The sequence below is a fragment of the Schistocerca gregaria genome, chromosome 6, assembly GCF_023897955.1.
Source record: "Schistocerca gregaria isolate iqSchGreg1 chromosome 6, iqSchGreg1.2, whole genome shotgun sequence".
Lineage (NCBI taxonomy): Eukaryota > Metazoa > Arthropoda > Insecta > Orthoptera > Acrididae > Schistocerca > Schistocerca gregaria.
Window position 1 is genome coordinate 291,297,571 of NC_064925.1, and position 17,258 is coordinate 291,314,828.

A 17,258-nucleotide genomic window follows, 5' to 3' on the forward strand; every position below is an offset into this window, starting at 1 on the left:
GAAATGTGGTGCTACAGAAGAATACTGAAGATAAGGTGGATAGATCACGTAACTAACGAGGAGGTATTGAATAGGATTGGGGAGAAGAGAAGTTTGTGGCACAACTTGACTAGAAGAAGGGATCGGTTGGTAGGACATGTTTTGAGGCATCAAGGGATCACAAATTTAGCGTTGGAGGGCAGCGTGGAGGGTAAAAATCGTAGAGGGAGACCGAGAGATGAGTACACTAAGCAGATTCAAAAGGATGTAGGTTGCAGTAGGTACTGGGAGATGAAGCAGCTTGCACAGGATAGAGTAGCATGGAGAGCTGCATCAAACCAGTCTCAGGACTGAAGACAACAACAACAACATGAGGTCAAACTGAAATTTCACTATTTCATATTGCTGATTCATAAAGTGCAAGATGCTCAGCTCTCTCAGCCATGTTAATAAATGTGAGATCAGTGAGAAAATAATTATGAAATTTAAGCCCACAATAAACACTTATTTATATGCAGTAGTGGCATTTCCTCTCTTATTAATAATCATATTGATACTAATGTGTGTCATTCATGGGATTTGATCATTGGTGTCAAGAACGGGTACAATTTTGAAACTGTGTTTTTACAGTCATTAATTTGGCATTCAAGTTGCTCTGTGTACATTTAAGTCACGAAAGTCATGTCAGAAGAGTAGTCAAGACGTATAGTTAATACAGGAGTAACAATACAGAACATTTTATTAAAAATTTATTTTAATGTACATAGCAACTTAATACAAATTTTCTGTAGAACACACTTTGGAATACAGAAATATTCAAAATGCTTGTACAGCACAGTTGGTGCTCCAGTGACAAAATTTGTATGAAAATAAAAACGGTGCACAAAAGAACATCATACTTCAAGCCCCCTTTAGCATACGATTAGCCAGCTGTGCTCATGGATACAATATATCATAGTGACCTGGTCGGTACAAAAGATGAACAGCTGGGCTGCACCCTTCTGGAAAATCATGAGCAATCACCTCCGCTCCTTCTCCTCTGTCCATGCATCTTACACGAATACCTATGTCCAAAGCTGAGCTAAGGGCTATGATATGGATGTGGTCACTCTCCTTATACATAGGTTCCACTTCCTAAAAAATAATCAAAAAATCATTTCTTCTATTATATAGGTACAACATTTCCATGACATAAGTAAGGGGGAAAAAATTCACAAGTCTGGACAAAACGATAAATAGATTTAATCATCTTACATACACATTTATGAAAACTTTGGACCATCTCTCACCTTTACAACAGTTCTTATTAGTCTAAGAATTGCGTTACATGAATTATGAAATTTGGCGTAACTCTTTGTAGGATAGGTTACTAAATCAATTTTAATAACAACAAAATTTTACACATAATGGACGTTATTAAAAAATCCTTGACGACATAAAAACATGTGGTACATATAATGAGGTGACAAAAGTCATGGGATACCTCCCAATACCTTATCAGGCCTTTTGGCCAGCAATGTGCAGCAACTCAACATGGCATGGACTCAAAAGTTGTTGGAAGTCCCCTGCAAAAACACTGAGCCAAGCTGCCACTTACAGCCATTCATAATTGTGAAAGTGTTGCTGGTGCAGGATTTTGGAACTGACCTCACAATTACATGCCATAACTGTTTGATGGGATTCATATAAGGTGTTCTGAGTGGCCAAGTCAATCACTTCATTGGTCCAGAATGTTGTTTAAACCAATTGTGGCCTGGTTTGGAAACATGAAGTCCACGAATGGCAGCATCTATGCTATATGGTGAGTAGCAACTATCCTTTTTGCAACATTGCTACAGTCCATCTTAGCTTTTCCATTGTTAGAGTTGCTTGTCTGTTAGCACTGACACAACTCTATGCAAAAGCCACTGATATCAATTATTAAGTTATGGTTGTCGGTCACTGTGTTGTCTGTGGTAAGAGGTAATCCCTGAAGTGTGGTATTCTCGGCACTCTCTCGACACTGTGGATCTCGAAATATTGAATTCCCTAATAATTTTCAAAATGCATCCAGCTCCAACTACAATTCCTCATTCAAAGTCTGTTAATTCCCACGCTGCTGCCTGATCCACTACTGCACCCACTCTTGCACTTCCTCATCTGACAAACTGTGGTCCACGTATGTCTCACCTCCAGTTGCCAAAGATGTAAAAATCATACAGTGATTCCAACAGACCAATGGGAAATGGCAAAGCCAACACTGGAAACATCCCAAATTTCCCCAACCAGAAATCCAAAATTGTTCACATAAGTTCCAGTAAGCTCGTGATGGCCACCTCTGCAATGTGTCAAAGTCATAATGCCCAGGAATCCTGTCGGAGAATCATCCTGTTGCACGATAATGCTCATGAGGACATGTAGGACATTGAGGAACGATAATGCTCACCCCCTCACTGCCAATCAGATGACAGCTACACTTCAGCAATTTTTAAATCTTTGGCAACCTGAAAGAGAGATGTGTGAAAATCCATTTCAGTTGTGCAAGGAAGAGTGGGTGCGGCTGTGGATCCATAAACATCAAACCATGTTTAACAAAACAGGAATTGATTGTTTTGTCTTCCAGTGGGATAAATATCTGAACGGTTCAGTGATTCTTTTTGAATGGAATCATTGGTCCTGTTGTGGCGGGTGTTCAGTTTTCATTTGACTGTTCCCTACAGAAAAAACAGATGCAGACAAGAGCAAAACATTTTCTATCAACATGTTGCACAAGATTGATTTCTACCATAAACTGTCAGCTTCCATACCCTCTGTCTCACAAGCTCTAGTTTGGGCTATGAGCCATTTGACATTCACTGCTATATATAGCAATACACGTTAGTAGGAAGTTGGACAATGGAAACGCCAGGTTGGAATATCAACAATATTAGGGAAAGAACAGATTGTTACATGCCACAACTCATCAGGACATCTGTAAAATTGCATAAACAATATATCCATAGAATTCAAGTTATCTCCTGGAAATACTACAAGTCAAACTAGTTTAAATTTCACAAATAACACCAAAATCATTTCTGAAATACTGTCCAAGACAGTTACTGAAATTAGTCACGATCTTCAACAACAGCATAATTATCAAAGGCTTAGCTAATAAAAACATGGAAAGCTAATTATTATGGCTGCTTATTATTTAATAGGAAGTTTTCTTTTTTAATCTACGAAATCCAGTAAATTTATATACTTTAAACTTAAGTGTAACTACGTTTTGAAATTCTGACAACACTTTACCCTTACATAAATAAAATAGAAAGAAACTTCCACATGGGAAAAATATATTAAAAACAAAGATTCCAAGACTTACCAAGTGGGAAAGTGCCGGTAGATAGGCACAATAAATAAAACACACACACACACACACACACACACACACACACACACACACACACACAAAATTTCTAGCTTTCGCAACCGACAGTTGCTTCTTCAGGAAAGAGGGAAGGAGAGGGAAAGACGAAAGGATGTGGGTTTTAAGGGAGAGGGTAAGGAGTCATTCCAATCTCGGGAGCGGAAAGACTTCCCTTAGGGGGAAAAAGGACAGGTGTACACTCGCGCGCGCGCGCACACACACACACACACACACACACACACACACACACACACACACACACACACACACACACACACACACGTACACACGTGTGTTGCGAAAGCTAGAAATTCTGTGTGTGTGTGTGTGTGTGTGTGTGTGTGTGTGTGTTTCATTTATTGTGCCTATCTACCGGCGCTTTCCCGCTTGGTAAGTCTTGGAATATAACTTGTTCTCACCTGATGACAAAAATCAGCAATTGAACGATCTCCCTCTATAAAATGTTGGTAAAATTCTGAATCCTTCTGAAGCTGTCCAGAAGTTATTAGGCGGAGATACACTACAATATAATCTGAATAGCCTTGTTCATTAAATAGTTTATGTAAATCTTTCTGTGAAAATACATCACTGCCTTCTCCAACACGATCCAATACTTCCATGAACTGCAAGAAAGGAAATTTCATAGGTAATTTAACCAAAACTAAAGCTTATACTTCACATAAGAGTACAAAATGTCTCCATAGCATCATGAGGCATCACACAAAAACTCAAAATAATGAACAGCATGTCAAAGAACAATTGCTTTCTCCCAAGTGCTTGTCACAAAAACAAAATAACCAAAAGAGAAATTCTTTGTAATACACAAATGCCACGGAAGTGTGAATAGTCTCCCATCATGCATGCAACCTCTTATTCAAAGTTCTACGAGTGTACTGAAACAGACAGAAGAAGATAACTTATTATCAGTATTTTATAACTGCAGGGGCTTTTCCACCTATCTTCCCACTATACACTGTGTCTTATACGCATGCAGTCTATCAACTGTTGAGTGTTAACCATTTGTTTGACTGGTGGCTCTTCAAACTGAGGACAGACCTCCAACTGCATTAGTGTTATCCCATCACGCAGGAGACCTCCAACTTTATTACTTTTACAAAAATTATTTCACCTGTTATTAACTGATACTATACTAAAGGGTGGTTTTGAAAAAGGAGAAAGAGAGAAAAAGAGAGAGAGAGAGAGAGACACTTGGTTTTGTTTTGCTTTGGGGTCCAAAAAACAACTTGGGTCATATGTGCCCAAGTCAAAACTATAGAACATGAAGACAGAGAGGAGTTAACAAATGACTATATGTGAGTCCCAAGTGACATAAGAGAAGACAGCTAAAAACAAGCATGTGGAAAAAGGGCTAAAATAGACACCATACAGAAACGGAGGTCCAAAACTATAAATTAAATGGCCTTCACCATATTGCTTTGGCGCATAAGAAGTAAAATGCGGTCGTCATCCCATGCATAATTAACTAAAATGGCTGATAACTCGGGCGGCAAATCCAAGTGGGAGAGCCGAGAGGAGGTTGTCCAAGTCACTGCGAGAGGCTTAGTACGCCAGAGCTTATTCCCGCGAATGGAGGACCATTGGCAATGCCAAAGGAACACCACCTCCTGACATATGGCAGCACAGGAACTTGTGGGCCGAGGTACGAGGACTGCAGCCTTGGCAGCAGCGTAAGCAGCCTCATTTCTTGGCAGACTGACACAACCAGGAACCCACAGATACATCACACTGGCCCCACAAACAGTGATCAAGTGACAGTTTTCCTGGACCCGCTGCACTAAGAGATGGGCAGTGTACAGTGCACAACTTTGAAGGGCGCCAAGTGAGTCTGAGCAGAGGACACAACTGAAAAGTCTATGTTGCCAGATGTACTCCATGGCTCAATACAGGGCGAAGGGCTTGGCTGTAGATACTGAGCAGTGTGCCAGAAACCAATCGAAAGACAGGGGTGTCAACGACGAAGGCACACCCAACCCCACAGTAAATCAGAGAGCCATCAGTGTATACAAAGGCACTATCGCAAAGTTCCATGTAAAGATTGTGAAACTGAAGGCGATAGAGCGAGGCTGGAGTAGTGTCCTTAGGAAGTAAATGAAGGCCAAGGTTAACATGGGCCACTTCACGAAGCCAAGGTGGTGAAGAGTTCACACCCATTAGGAAAGTGGCACGTAGCGTGAAGTTAAGCTGCTGGAGCAAGAGCCAAAAGCAAACTCTACTGGAGGTAACAGAGAAGAGGGACATGCCCATACTGGTGATCAAAGGAATCCTTGAAGGAGGCGGCATAGGATGGGTGGCAACGCATGGCAGACAAATGGCATGCATACCTGCTGAGGAGAAAGTCACAGCGGTAGGACAGTGGTAGATCAGCAGCTTCAGCATACAGACTCTCAACTGGGCTAGCTGGGCTAGTGTGAAAAGCACCTGTGGCCAAATGGATGCCACGATGGTGGATAGTGTTGAGCCGGTGTAAGAGAGATGGACATGCAGATGCATAAACAAAGCAGCAATAGTCTTGTTTTGATCGGACAAGGGACCCGTACAAACGGAGGATGGTTGTTCGATCGGCACCCCAGGAAGTACCATTGAGGACATGTAGGACATTGAGGAACCACATACAGCGGGCAGCCAGGTACGACACATGAGAAGACCAAGAGAGTTTCCTACCAAGCATGAGCCCCAAGAATTTCACAGTTTCAATGAACGGAAGGGCAAATGGCCCAAGATGTAAAGACTGTGGGAGAAACCAATTGCGTCACCAGAAATTCAGACAGACGGTTTTGTCAGTGGCAAAGCAAAAGCCATTGTCAATGATTCAGGAGTAAAGACGATCAAGACATCGCTAAAGACGCCACACAGTGAGACAGGTCTGTGGAGAACTGCAACAGATGGCAAAATTGACAACAAAAAGGGAACTAGAGATGCCCAGTGGGAGACCGGCCATTATATGACTAATGGCAATAGCAAAAAGGACGACACTTAGGACGGAACACTGAAGCACACTGTATTCCCGGATAAAGGTGTCTGACAAGGCAGTACCCACACGCACTTTGAAAGCTCTGTCTTTTAAAAATCCCTGAAGGAAACGGGACAGGCGGCCAAAGAAGCCTCATGTGTAAAGAGTGTGGAGGATATCAGTTCCCCAGCAGGTTCTGTACACCTTCTCTGAATCAAAAACCACAGCCACAATCTGGATTTCCGCAGAAAACCATTCATGACAAACATGGACAAAGTAAGGAGATGGTCAACTGCAGAATGCTGCACTTGAAATCCACATTGTGCTTTCGTCAGTAAGTTGTGAGACTTGAGCCACCATACCAGCTGGGCATGAAACATATGTTCCATCACCTTGCTAACGCAGCTGGTAAGAGAGATGGGGTGGTAGCTAGAAGGAAGGTTTTTGTCCTTACTGGGCTTAGGCATGGGTATGACGGTGGCTTCAAGCCAGCATCCGGGAAATGTGCCCTCTGCCCAGATACGGTTGTACATGTTAAGCAGAAAGAGTCAGTCTGCAAGAGAAAGGTGCTGCAACATCTGAATGTGGACGGCGTCTGACCCTGGAGCGGAGGATTGGGATGAACTGAGGGCATGATCTAACTCCCTCACAGTAAAGGCGGCACTGTAGGCTGACGATTCAGAGAAGAGAAGGGTATCGCCCGAGCCGCCTCCACTCATTTCCTGTGGAGGAAGGCAGGGTGACAATGGGAAGAGCTCGAAATGTCTGCAAAATGGAGGCCCAAGGTTTTGGAGATAGCAATAGGGTCTATGATGACATCGTCTGCTAGTGTCAGGCCGGAAATTGGGGAATGGATCACGGTCCCATAGAGCTATCGGAGGTTGGCCCACATGACAGAGGAAGGAGTGGAACTGTTAAAAGAACTAGTGAATGAAATCCAGCTAACTCTTTTGCTATCCCAAAGAACACGACGACACTTTGCACGCATCTGTATAAAACGAATGCTGTTTGCCATCGTAGGATGATGGTTAACAACGCAGAGAGCACATCTCCATGTGTGAATTGCGTCGCAGCATGTCTCAGTCTACATCTACATCTACATCCATACTCCGCAAGCCACCTGACAGTGTGTGTTGGAGGATACCCTGAGTACCTCTATCGGTTCTCCCTTCTATTCCAGTCTCGTATTGTTCGTGGAAAGAAGGATTGTCAGTATGCTTCTGTGTGGGCTCTAATCTCTCTGATTTTATCCTCATGGTCTCTTCGAGAGATATATGTAGGAGGGAGCAATATACTGCTTGACTCCTCAGTGAAGGTGTGTTCTCGAAACTTTAACAAAAGCCCGTACCGAGCTACTGAGCGTCTCTCCTGCAGTCTTCCACTGGAGTTTATCTACCATCTCTGTAACGCTTTCGCGATTACTAAATGATCCTGTAACGAAGTGCGCTGCTCTCGATTGGATCTTCTCTATCTCTTCTATCAACCCTATCTGGTGCGGATCCCACACTGTTGAGCAGTATTCAAGCAGTGAGCGAACAAGCGTACTGTAACCTACTTCCTTTGTTTTCGGATTGCATTTCCTTAGGATTCTTCCAATGAATCTCAGTCTGGCATCTGCTTTACTGACAATCAACTTTATATGATCATTCCATTTTAAATCACTCCTAATGCGTACTCCCAGATAATTTATGGAATTAACTGCTTCCAGTTGCTGACCTGCTATTTTGTAGCTAAATGATAAGGGATCTATCTTTGTATGTATTCGCAGCACATAACACTTGTCTACATTAAGATTGAATTGCCATTCCCTGCACCATGTGTCAATTCGCTGCAGATCCTCCTGCATTTCAGTACAATTTTCCATTGTTATAACCTCTCGATACACCACAGTATCATGTGGAAAAAGCCTCAGTGAACTTCCGATGTCATCCACAAGGTCATTTACGTATATTGTGAATAGCAACGGTCCTATGACACTCCCCTGCGGCACACCTGAAATCACTCTTACTTCGGAAGACTTCTCTCCACTGAGAATGACATGCTGTGTTATGTTATCTAGGAACTCTTCAATCCAATCACACAATTGGTCTGATAGTCCATATGCTCTTACTTTATTCATTAAACGACTGTGGGGAACTGTATCGAACGCCTTGCGGAAGTCAATAAACACAGCATCTGCCTTTGAACCCGTGTCTATGGCCCTCTGAGTCTCGTGGACGAATAGCATGAGCTGGGTTTCACACGACAGTCTTTTTCGAAACCCATGCTGATTCCTACAGAGTAGATTTCTAGTCTCCAGAAAAGTCATTATACTCGAACATAATACGTGTTCCAAAATTCTACAACTGATCGACGTCTCTTCTTGAAAATGGGGATGACCTGTGCCCTTTTCCAATCCTTTGAAACGCTACGCTCTTCTAGAGACCTAAGGTACACTGCTGCAAGAAGGGGGGGGCAAGTTCCTTCGCATACTCTGTGTAAAATCGTCTTGAAGTGAAGAGAGTGGGACATGATGATGTAAAGAGGAAATGAGAGTAATGGAACGTTCTGCAGCAGTAAGGATAATGTTTGTGAGATATTCCACTGGTCATCACAGCTGGGGAATCTTGTTCTTCGAAAGTCGCCAGGGAGGAGTAAAGCTGGCAGTCAGCCTTAGTAAGCTGTCATTTGAGTGTGCACACAGATGGAGTAGGTGTCAGTAAATCGACAGCACACAGGAAATGGTCACTTGAGTAGGTGTCAGGAGAGAATGGACCACTGAAGATGACGGGCAAGCTGGGCAGTGCAGAAGGATAGGTCCAAATGGGAATAGATGTGCGAGGAGCCAGAAAGGAAAATGGGTGCTCCAGTGGTACGACAGCAGAGGTTAAGTTGGTCAAGGTGGTCAGCCAAGAGGGCAACTCTCTGATAGGTCCTGGGAGAAGCCCAAAGGGGACGATGCACACTGAAATCGCTGAGTAGCAAAAATGGGGGAGGTAGCTGCCCAAGAAGATGAAGGAAGTCTGTCCTGGTGACACCGAATGACGGAGGGACATAAACGGTATAGAGGGAAAAAGTCATGTGGGGAAGGAAAAGGCGAACAACAGCTTGAAGATGGGTAGTCAGGAAGATGCTGAGACTATGAATGTCATCCTGTATGAGCAGCATGATGCCCCCAGGAAATGGAATGCTGACCTCAGGCAGGTCAAAACGAACTAGTAAGAAATGTGGAAGCTCAAAGCGGTCATGGGGGCACAATTTCATTTCCTGAAGGCAGAGTACTAGGGGACGCTGCAATGCTAAAAGCAGCCGTAAATGCTCCTCGTGTGATCAAAGGCCATGAAAGTTCCATTGGAGGAGAGTCACGATGAGGAAGAGATGGAGCGTTACCTCAGTGACTGCTGAGTGACAGTCTGTGAAAAGTCCCTACTACAGGGCACAGAAGCAGGATGATCCTGCTCCATGGGGTCCACAGAAGCATTGACTTGCTTGTGTGGTCGGTCTGTGGAGTCTAACACTGAAAAACGGCTGGTGGTGCACACCGGCGACACCGTCTAAGAGGATCTGCGAGATGGCGAATGAGAAGACCATTTGCCTTTGGTGGACTTCTTCGAGCCTTTCCGGTTTGAGGCGAAGTCTGCTGGTTTTTGGTTGGAGGGATGGAGGAAGTCTTCACAGGAGTACTACTCTTGTTCTTTCCGGCCTACCGGTTGTGTAGGGTAGCTGTTGCTTTGCCCCTTGAGGCGAGAGACTGACGGCTTATTGGAGAGCTGGATGAGGGGGGTGGCGATGCTACCTTGACACTGAGTGATTTCACAAGCTCAGAGCTGAATTGGATATCACCATTTATGCATGGCCACGTCCTTTGTGGAGCAAAGGGTAACAAGAAAAGAACTATAGGCACCAGACAAGAGAACACAGCGTTTGCGACTAGCCAGTAACTTGAGAGCGACTGCGTAAGGCACTTTTGCCTTTACCTGGATCTCTTGGACAGCCCGCTCATCAAGATAGACGGGACAATCCTGAGAAGAGGTGACATGGCCACCATTACAGTTGATACAGTAGGGATAAGGAGGCAGTCAATCACCCTCATGCAAATCCCCACCACAGGTAGGTAAGTTGGTTGGTTGGTTGGTTGGTTGGTTTAAAGGCAGGGGAAGGGACAAAACTACAACATCATCAGTCCATTGTTCCTAATAAAACAATGCCACAAGTGTGAGAATAAAATGGACGAAACATACAACACAAAACGGAAAGAAAGGAAAAGCCACTAGAATGAAGGGAAGGCAATGAACATTAAAAGGAACAAAAGAGGGCAAGAAAACAACAGAGAGACACTAGAAACAGAAGAGAGTAAAACATGAAAGCAGATTACAGTGGCTGGCCAACCACGAAAATAAAAAGAAAAAGCCAGCAACTCTTTAACACACTAAAACCCCCACCCTAAAAGCACTAGGGTGGAGGATGCAGAGGGACAAAGCACATGCGCTAAAAACCTCATGGATAAATGTAAAACTGAAGCAGATGTGGAGGCACTGTCGCCCAACACCAAAAGCAGGGTGCTGGGTAGTTAAAAGTCTGCCGCAGAGCGGCTAAAAGTGGGCAGTCAGCAAGAGGTGGACAACTGTCATTTGGGAGCCACAGTGACACTGAGGTGGGTCCTCGCATCGGAGTAGGTAACCATGCGTTAGCCACTTATGGCCAATGCGGAGCTGGCAGAGGACAACAGATTCCCTGCGAGAGGCCTGCATGACAGACTTCCACACTTTCATAGTCTCCTTAATGACATGCAGTTTGTTGTGCGTGCTGTTATGCCATTCCGTCTCCCAAAGCCAAAAAACCATGTAGTGTAAGACAGAACGCAGGTCAGCTTTGGAGATCCCTATCTCCAGAAGTGGTTTCTGCGTCGCCTGTTTGGCCAGCTAGTCGGCAAGTTCGATGCCAGGGATTCCTACGTGTCCTGGGGTTCACACAAACACCACGGAATGGCGGGACTGTTCCAGGTATAGATGGACTCCTGAATGGGCGCTACCAGAGAGTGGCGAGGGTAGCACTGGTCAATAGCTTGTAGGCTGCTCAATGAGTCATTACACAATGACTTGCCAGGGCATGAGCGGATGTACTCAAGAGCACGAGATATGACCACCAGCTCTGCAGTGAAATCACGGCAGCCAACTGGCAAGGAGTGCTGCTCAATATGTCCTCCATGAAAATACGCGAATCCTACATGACCGTCAGCCATCGAGCCGTCGGTGTAAACCACTTCAGAACCCCGGAACACGTCAAGAATTGAAAGGAAGTGACAGCGGAGGGGTTAACAGAGTCCTTAGGGCCATGCAAAAGGCCCAGACAAAGCTGTGGCCAAGGCGTACACCATGGAGGTGTACGTAAACGGACCATAAATACAGGTGGTAAAGGTAAGAACTCCAGTTCAGAGAGAAGGAACCGCACGCGGACCACAATCATTAGCCCCGATCTGGGCCGCCGATGCAGGAGATTGACTGCCGCGGGCGGGAAAAGGAGACGGTAATACGGATGCTCAGGGAAACTATGAATGTGCGCTGTGTCACTGGCGAGCAGTTGCGTACGTCTGATCTGCAGTGGACGGACACCAGCCGCCACCATTACGCTGGTCACCGGACTCGTCCTAAAAGCTCCTGTCACTAATCAAACCCCACAATGATGCAGAGTCGAGTAAATGCAATGCTCAAGGTGCTGCTGAACCATAAACCACACTCTCATAGTCAATCCAGGATTGGACAAGAGCTCTCTTGAGGTTCAGCAACATACAGCGATCTGCACCCCAATTGATGTTGCTCAAACAACAGAGGGCATTGAGGTGCTGACAAAGATGAGAGAGCCAAGTCAATCGAGCTTTGAAAACCAGTCCTAGGAATTGATATGTCTCCACCACAGTCAGTGGATCGTCATTAACATGAAGTGCGGGTTTCGGATGAACAGTACGACGCCGACAGAAGTTCATGACACACAAACTTTGTGACTGAAATCCAGAAGCCGTGGGCTAGAGCCCCTGACTTCACCTTCTGGATGGCTCTCTGGAGGTGCAGTACGAAATGCAGAAGTCGTCTATATAGAGAGCGCGTGAGATGGATGGCCCTACAACTGGTGCTAGACCGTTAATCGCCACTAAGAATAGAGAGACACTCAATACAGAGCCCTGCAGGACTCCATTCTCCTGGATATGAATGGAACTATGGGTGTCACCAACTTGAACACGGAAAGTACAGAGCGACAGGAAGTTTTGGATAAAAATTGGGAGTGGTCCCAGGAGACCCCACTCATACAATGTGGCAAGGATATGATGTCACCAAGTCGTGTCGTAAGTAAAAAAAGACAGCAATCAGGTGTTGCAGTGGTAGAGCGACCCTGGCGGAAGCCGCCCTGACATGGAGCCAGCAAGTCACGCGTCTCTAGGACCCGACCCAACCGTCGACATAACATACATTCCAGCAGCTTACAAAGAATGTTGGTGAGGCTAATGGGCCGATAGCTATACACATGAAGTGGGTTTTTACCAGGTTTGAGCATCAGAATGATGGTGCTCTCCTGTCATTGCGATGGAAAGACGCCATCACATCAGATCCGGTTGAAGATGATGAGATGATGCCGCTCATAGTCATATGAGAGATGTTTAATCATCTGGCTGTGGATGTGATCAGGCCCAGGAGCTTTCTTTTTGTTTTTTTGTTTTGGTTTAAGGACGCAAAACTGCTACGGTCATTAGCGCCCGGTCTGTGGCTTAGGGAAAAAATAAAACAAAAATTGGAAATCAGCAGCAAAGGGAGCGAAACTCAAAAAGTGGGGAAACTAAAAAAACAGAAGGAAAGCTTAGAAAACCACTATAGAAGGGGAGGGGGTTGTTTTCCCCAAAAAGAGCTTCAAATGACCGACATCATCTCACTGACACTAATGAACTTGAGGACACGATTGGCTGAGCGCGTGTCATCTGCTAAAATGGAAGATATATCAGGCGACAGCTGTAGACGCGCACGTCACGGAGTAAAATAGGGGCTCTCAATTAAAAGGTGTCTCACTGTCTACAGTTCAGAGCAATGGGGACAAAGCGGGAGGAGCATCGCCACTTAAAAGATGTCAATGGCTATAAAGACAGTGCCCTATCCAGAGTCTAATTAAAATTACCTCCTCCAACGACAAGTTCAGGAGGAAGAGGTCCAAGCACAGAGAAGAGCTTTCACGTCCCTCAATTTATTAGTGGGAAGCGTAGACCAATGTGTACGCCATAAAAGAGCAACACAATGACATAAAACACTGTAGATCGGCGAAGGGAAATATGTGAACATCAGGCTGAAGAAGAGAGACAGCAGACTTGGCTGCTATATCGGCAACCTCATTTCCACAGATACCAACATGTCCTGGGATCCAGAGGAATGCCACAGAGACGCCCCTCAAGTGGAACAAGTGGAGGAAGTCCTGAATCCGGTGGACCAGAGGGTGGACAGAGTAGAGAGCTTGGAGACTGAGGAGAGAGCTGAGCAAATCTGAGAATATAATATACCGTACCCGCTGATGGCGATGGATGTATTGGACAGCTGGAGAACAGCGTAAAGCTCTGCAGTAAAAACCGAACACTGGTCAGGAAGCCAAAATCAATTAGGGGTGTCGCCAACAATACAGGCACTCCCAACACCAAACTATGTTTTTGAGCCACCAGTGTAAATAAATGCAGCATCCTTCATTTGTATGCATAGAGCAGCAAATGCCCGACGATAAACGAGAGAAGGGGTACCATCCTTGGGAGGCTGACAAAGGTCACAGAGCAGGTAGGTCCGCGTGTGGAGCCAAGGCGATGCTGTAACCCCAGCTGTCTAGAAAGTTTTACGAAAGTGGAAGGAAACAGAACGTAGTAGTTGGCGGAAGTGGACTCCTGGTGCTAGTAGAGAGGAAGGGCACTGAGGGGCTCCCACTCTGTAAATCGGGCATTACAGGATTCACTGAAGCGTGTAGTGAATGAGAGGATGTTCCCTTCGAGCCGCCATTTCAGTGTAATTCTCGGACACAGAGGCTCGAGCAAAATGCTCAGCAATCGCGTTTGCGTTGGTACATACCTCACCATTTATGGTAACAGCGGCGACAGCTGTTGGGGCCTGGTACCCGAAAGACATTTGATCTTTGCCCAGACTTGGGAAGGTGACGTGTGGCACCCAATGGTGGAGACATATCTCTCCCAACACTCCTCCTTCCCTTGTTTGATAAGGTAGCGAACACTGGAACGGAGCCATTTATAGGCTATGAGGTGCTCCAGGGAAGAGAGCTGCTTATGCCACTTTACAGCTCGCCGACACTCTTAATTCCTTCAGCAACTTCCGGCGACCACCAAGGGACTGCCTTACGCCTCAGGCACCATAAAGAGCGAGAGATCGTGTTTTCTGCCGCAGAAACAATTGTGCTGGTCGCCTGCTCAACAATCACATTGATGTTACCATGTAAGGGAGATTCAGCGGTGACAACAGAGGTGAATTTCTCCAGTCCGCCTTGTTCAAAGCCAATCTGGGCAGGCATCCGTGTACCTGACACTGGGGCAGTGACAGAAAGATGGGGAAGTGGTCACTACCACACAGGTTGTCATGTGCTCTCCAGTGCATGCATAGGAGAAGTCCTGGGCTTCAAATTGATAAATCAAAGGTTGAGTAACTACCATGTGCTACACTGAAATGTGTGGCTGCCCCAGTATTTAAGAGGCAGAGGTCAAATTGCGACAGTAAAGTTTCGACATCTCTACCTCAGCCATTAAGCATGGTACAACCCCACAAGGGGTTATGGGAGTTAAAATCTCCCAAAAGTAGGAAAGGTTTAGGGAGTTAGTCATTCAGTGCAGCTAATACATTCAGAAAGATGAACATTCTGGAGGAAGATATACATTGCAGGCAGTTATTTCCAGTGTCATCCTTATTCTGACACCCACAGCTTCAAGAGGGGTTTGAAGGGGCACAGACCAAGTTTAGGACATAAACACAAACTCCACCAGACACTTGATTATAGTCGCTACAGTTCCTGTAATATACCTTATAGCTGCGGAAGACAGGGGTCCACATTGCTGGGAACCACGTTGTCTGGAGGGCAATGCAGATAGCGGGTGTAAAGCTTAACAGATGTCGTAGCTCAGCCAGGAGGTGGAAAAAACTGCCGCAATTCCACTGGAGGATGACATCGTGGAACTGGGCTGCTGCCACCAATTTATGGCCTGAGCAGTCTATATCCATTGTGTCTGAGGGTATGGCGAGATCTAGGTCCTTATCGGACGCCACAATTCCACCCCATCCTCAGCCGCAGAACTTGTAGGTAGCCGTAGTGTAGGTGCCACCGCAATTTCCTTGGTCTTAGGGGTTTTCTTTTTGGATTTCTCTCACTGCTCCTTGGGTTTCCCTGGCTGAGAGGACTTCACTGGCTCAGTCTCCAGGACTTAGGATGAGTGTGAAGCCCTAGTACCAGCTGCTTTTGAGTTCTTCAGCCACTGGTGGGTGTTGTTTTTCCCACTAGAAGAAACCTGGGAAGGGAGTGACCCAAGGGACCACTTCCTAGTGAGAAGAGGCAAAGAACACTTACACTTCTCCAGCTTAGAAGTTGGGATGGATGTCCCCGATGGATGAGGGGGGGGGGGGGGGGGGGGGGGGGGGGGAATGCAGGAGCAACAGGGAGGGAAATGCCCCCTACCATCAAGGGGGCAGGTGTAGTCTTCCGTCTCTGAGAGGTGACCTGGGTTGATGGAGCTGATGGTGCCAGAACTGTTGTAGCGGCAGCATAAGACGATGTCATACGCACAAGATGCACACGTTCAAATTTTCTCTTAGCCTCAGTGTAAGTCAGTCTGTCCAGGGTCTTGTACCCCATGATTTTCCTTTCTTTCTGGAGAATCCTGCACTTAGGCGAGCAATGCGAATGGTGCTTTCCGCAGTTGACACAGATGGGAGGTGGAGCACATGGAGTATTGTGATGTGATGGGTGTCCGCAATCTTGGCAGGTGATGCTGGAAGTACAGAGGGAAGACATATGGCCGAACTTCCAGCACTTAAAGCACCGCATCAGGGGAGGGATCACACCGGTGGCCCATCACCTTGACCTTCTCAGGCAATGTATCACCTTCAAAGGCCAAGATGAAGGCACCGCTGGCAACCTGATTATCCTTCGGACCCCGGTGGACACGCTGGATTAATGTACACCTCACCACTCTAAATTGGTGCAGCGCTCATCGTCGGACTGCAGAAGAAGGTCTCTGTGAAATATGATGACCATATTTAAGCTCTTATGGGGTGTGATGGTTACAGAAACATCCCCCAGCTTGTCACAAGCGAGTAACTCCAATGACTAGGCAGAGGATGCTGTTTTGATCAAGAGTGACCCAGATGTCATTTTGGACAAGCCCTCCACATCCCCGAACTTGTCCTCTAAATGCTCAACAAAAAAAAAAAAAACTGAGGCTTCATCGTCATGAAATATTCCCCATCAGCTCTCGAACATACAAGGTACCGGGGCCAATAACATCTGCTGCCATCCTTAGCCTGATGTTCCTCCCACAGTGTGGACAGGAAGAGGAACAATTTGGGGTTGTACTTCTGTGTGTTGAATTGAGCTCGTGATCACTTACGGATTGCTGGTGTTTCACCACCAGCAATAGATGATAGACTACGCTTCATCACGTGTCATCCGCCCTGATGCCATCCACTCCGACCAGGGGCTCTCCCCACGGGCACCACCCAGCTGAAGCAGAGGCCACCTGGCAGGATGGCCACTGCCGGGAGTTGGTTGGGTGTGGGATTGAAGGGACCAGACTGCTAAGGTCATCGGTCCCTTGTTCCACGATAAAATCACACGAAATAAAAACTGTCAGTCGTTAAAAACGGAGAACTGAGACAAGGGACGACACAATACAAGACAGACAGACAAAGACCAGATAAACGGAACTAA

General features: G+C 45.9%; 1 protein-coding gene across 1 annotated transcript in view; it reads right to left on the reverse strand.

The window, feature by feature from the left end:
- Positions 1-700: 700 nt before the first annotated feature.
- Positions 701-17,258, reverse strand: part of LOC126279065 (ubiquitin thioesterase otubain-like) — a 51,676-nt gene continuing 35,118 nt past the window's right edge. Inside the window, exons 5-6 of the mRNA XM_049979503.1 lie at positions 3,784-3,987; positions 701-1,113 (exon numbers count right to left, since the gene is read on the reverse strand). Of these exons, the coding sequence (XP_049835460.1) occupies positions 916-1,113; positions 3,784-3,987 (402 nt within the window). The 3' untranslated portion in view covers positions 701-915. The remainder of the gene's footprint in view (positions 1,114-3,783; positions 3,988-17,258) is intronic.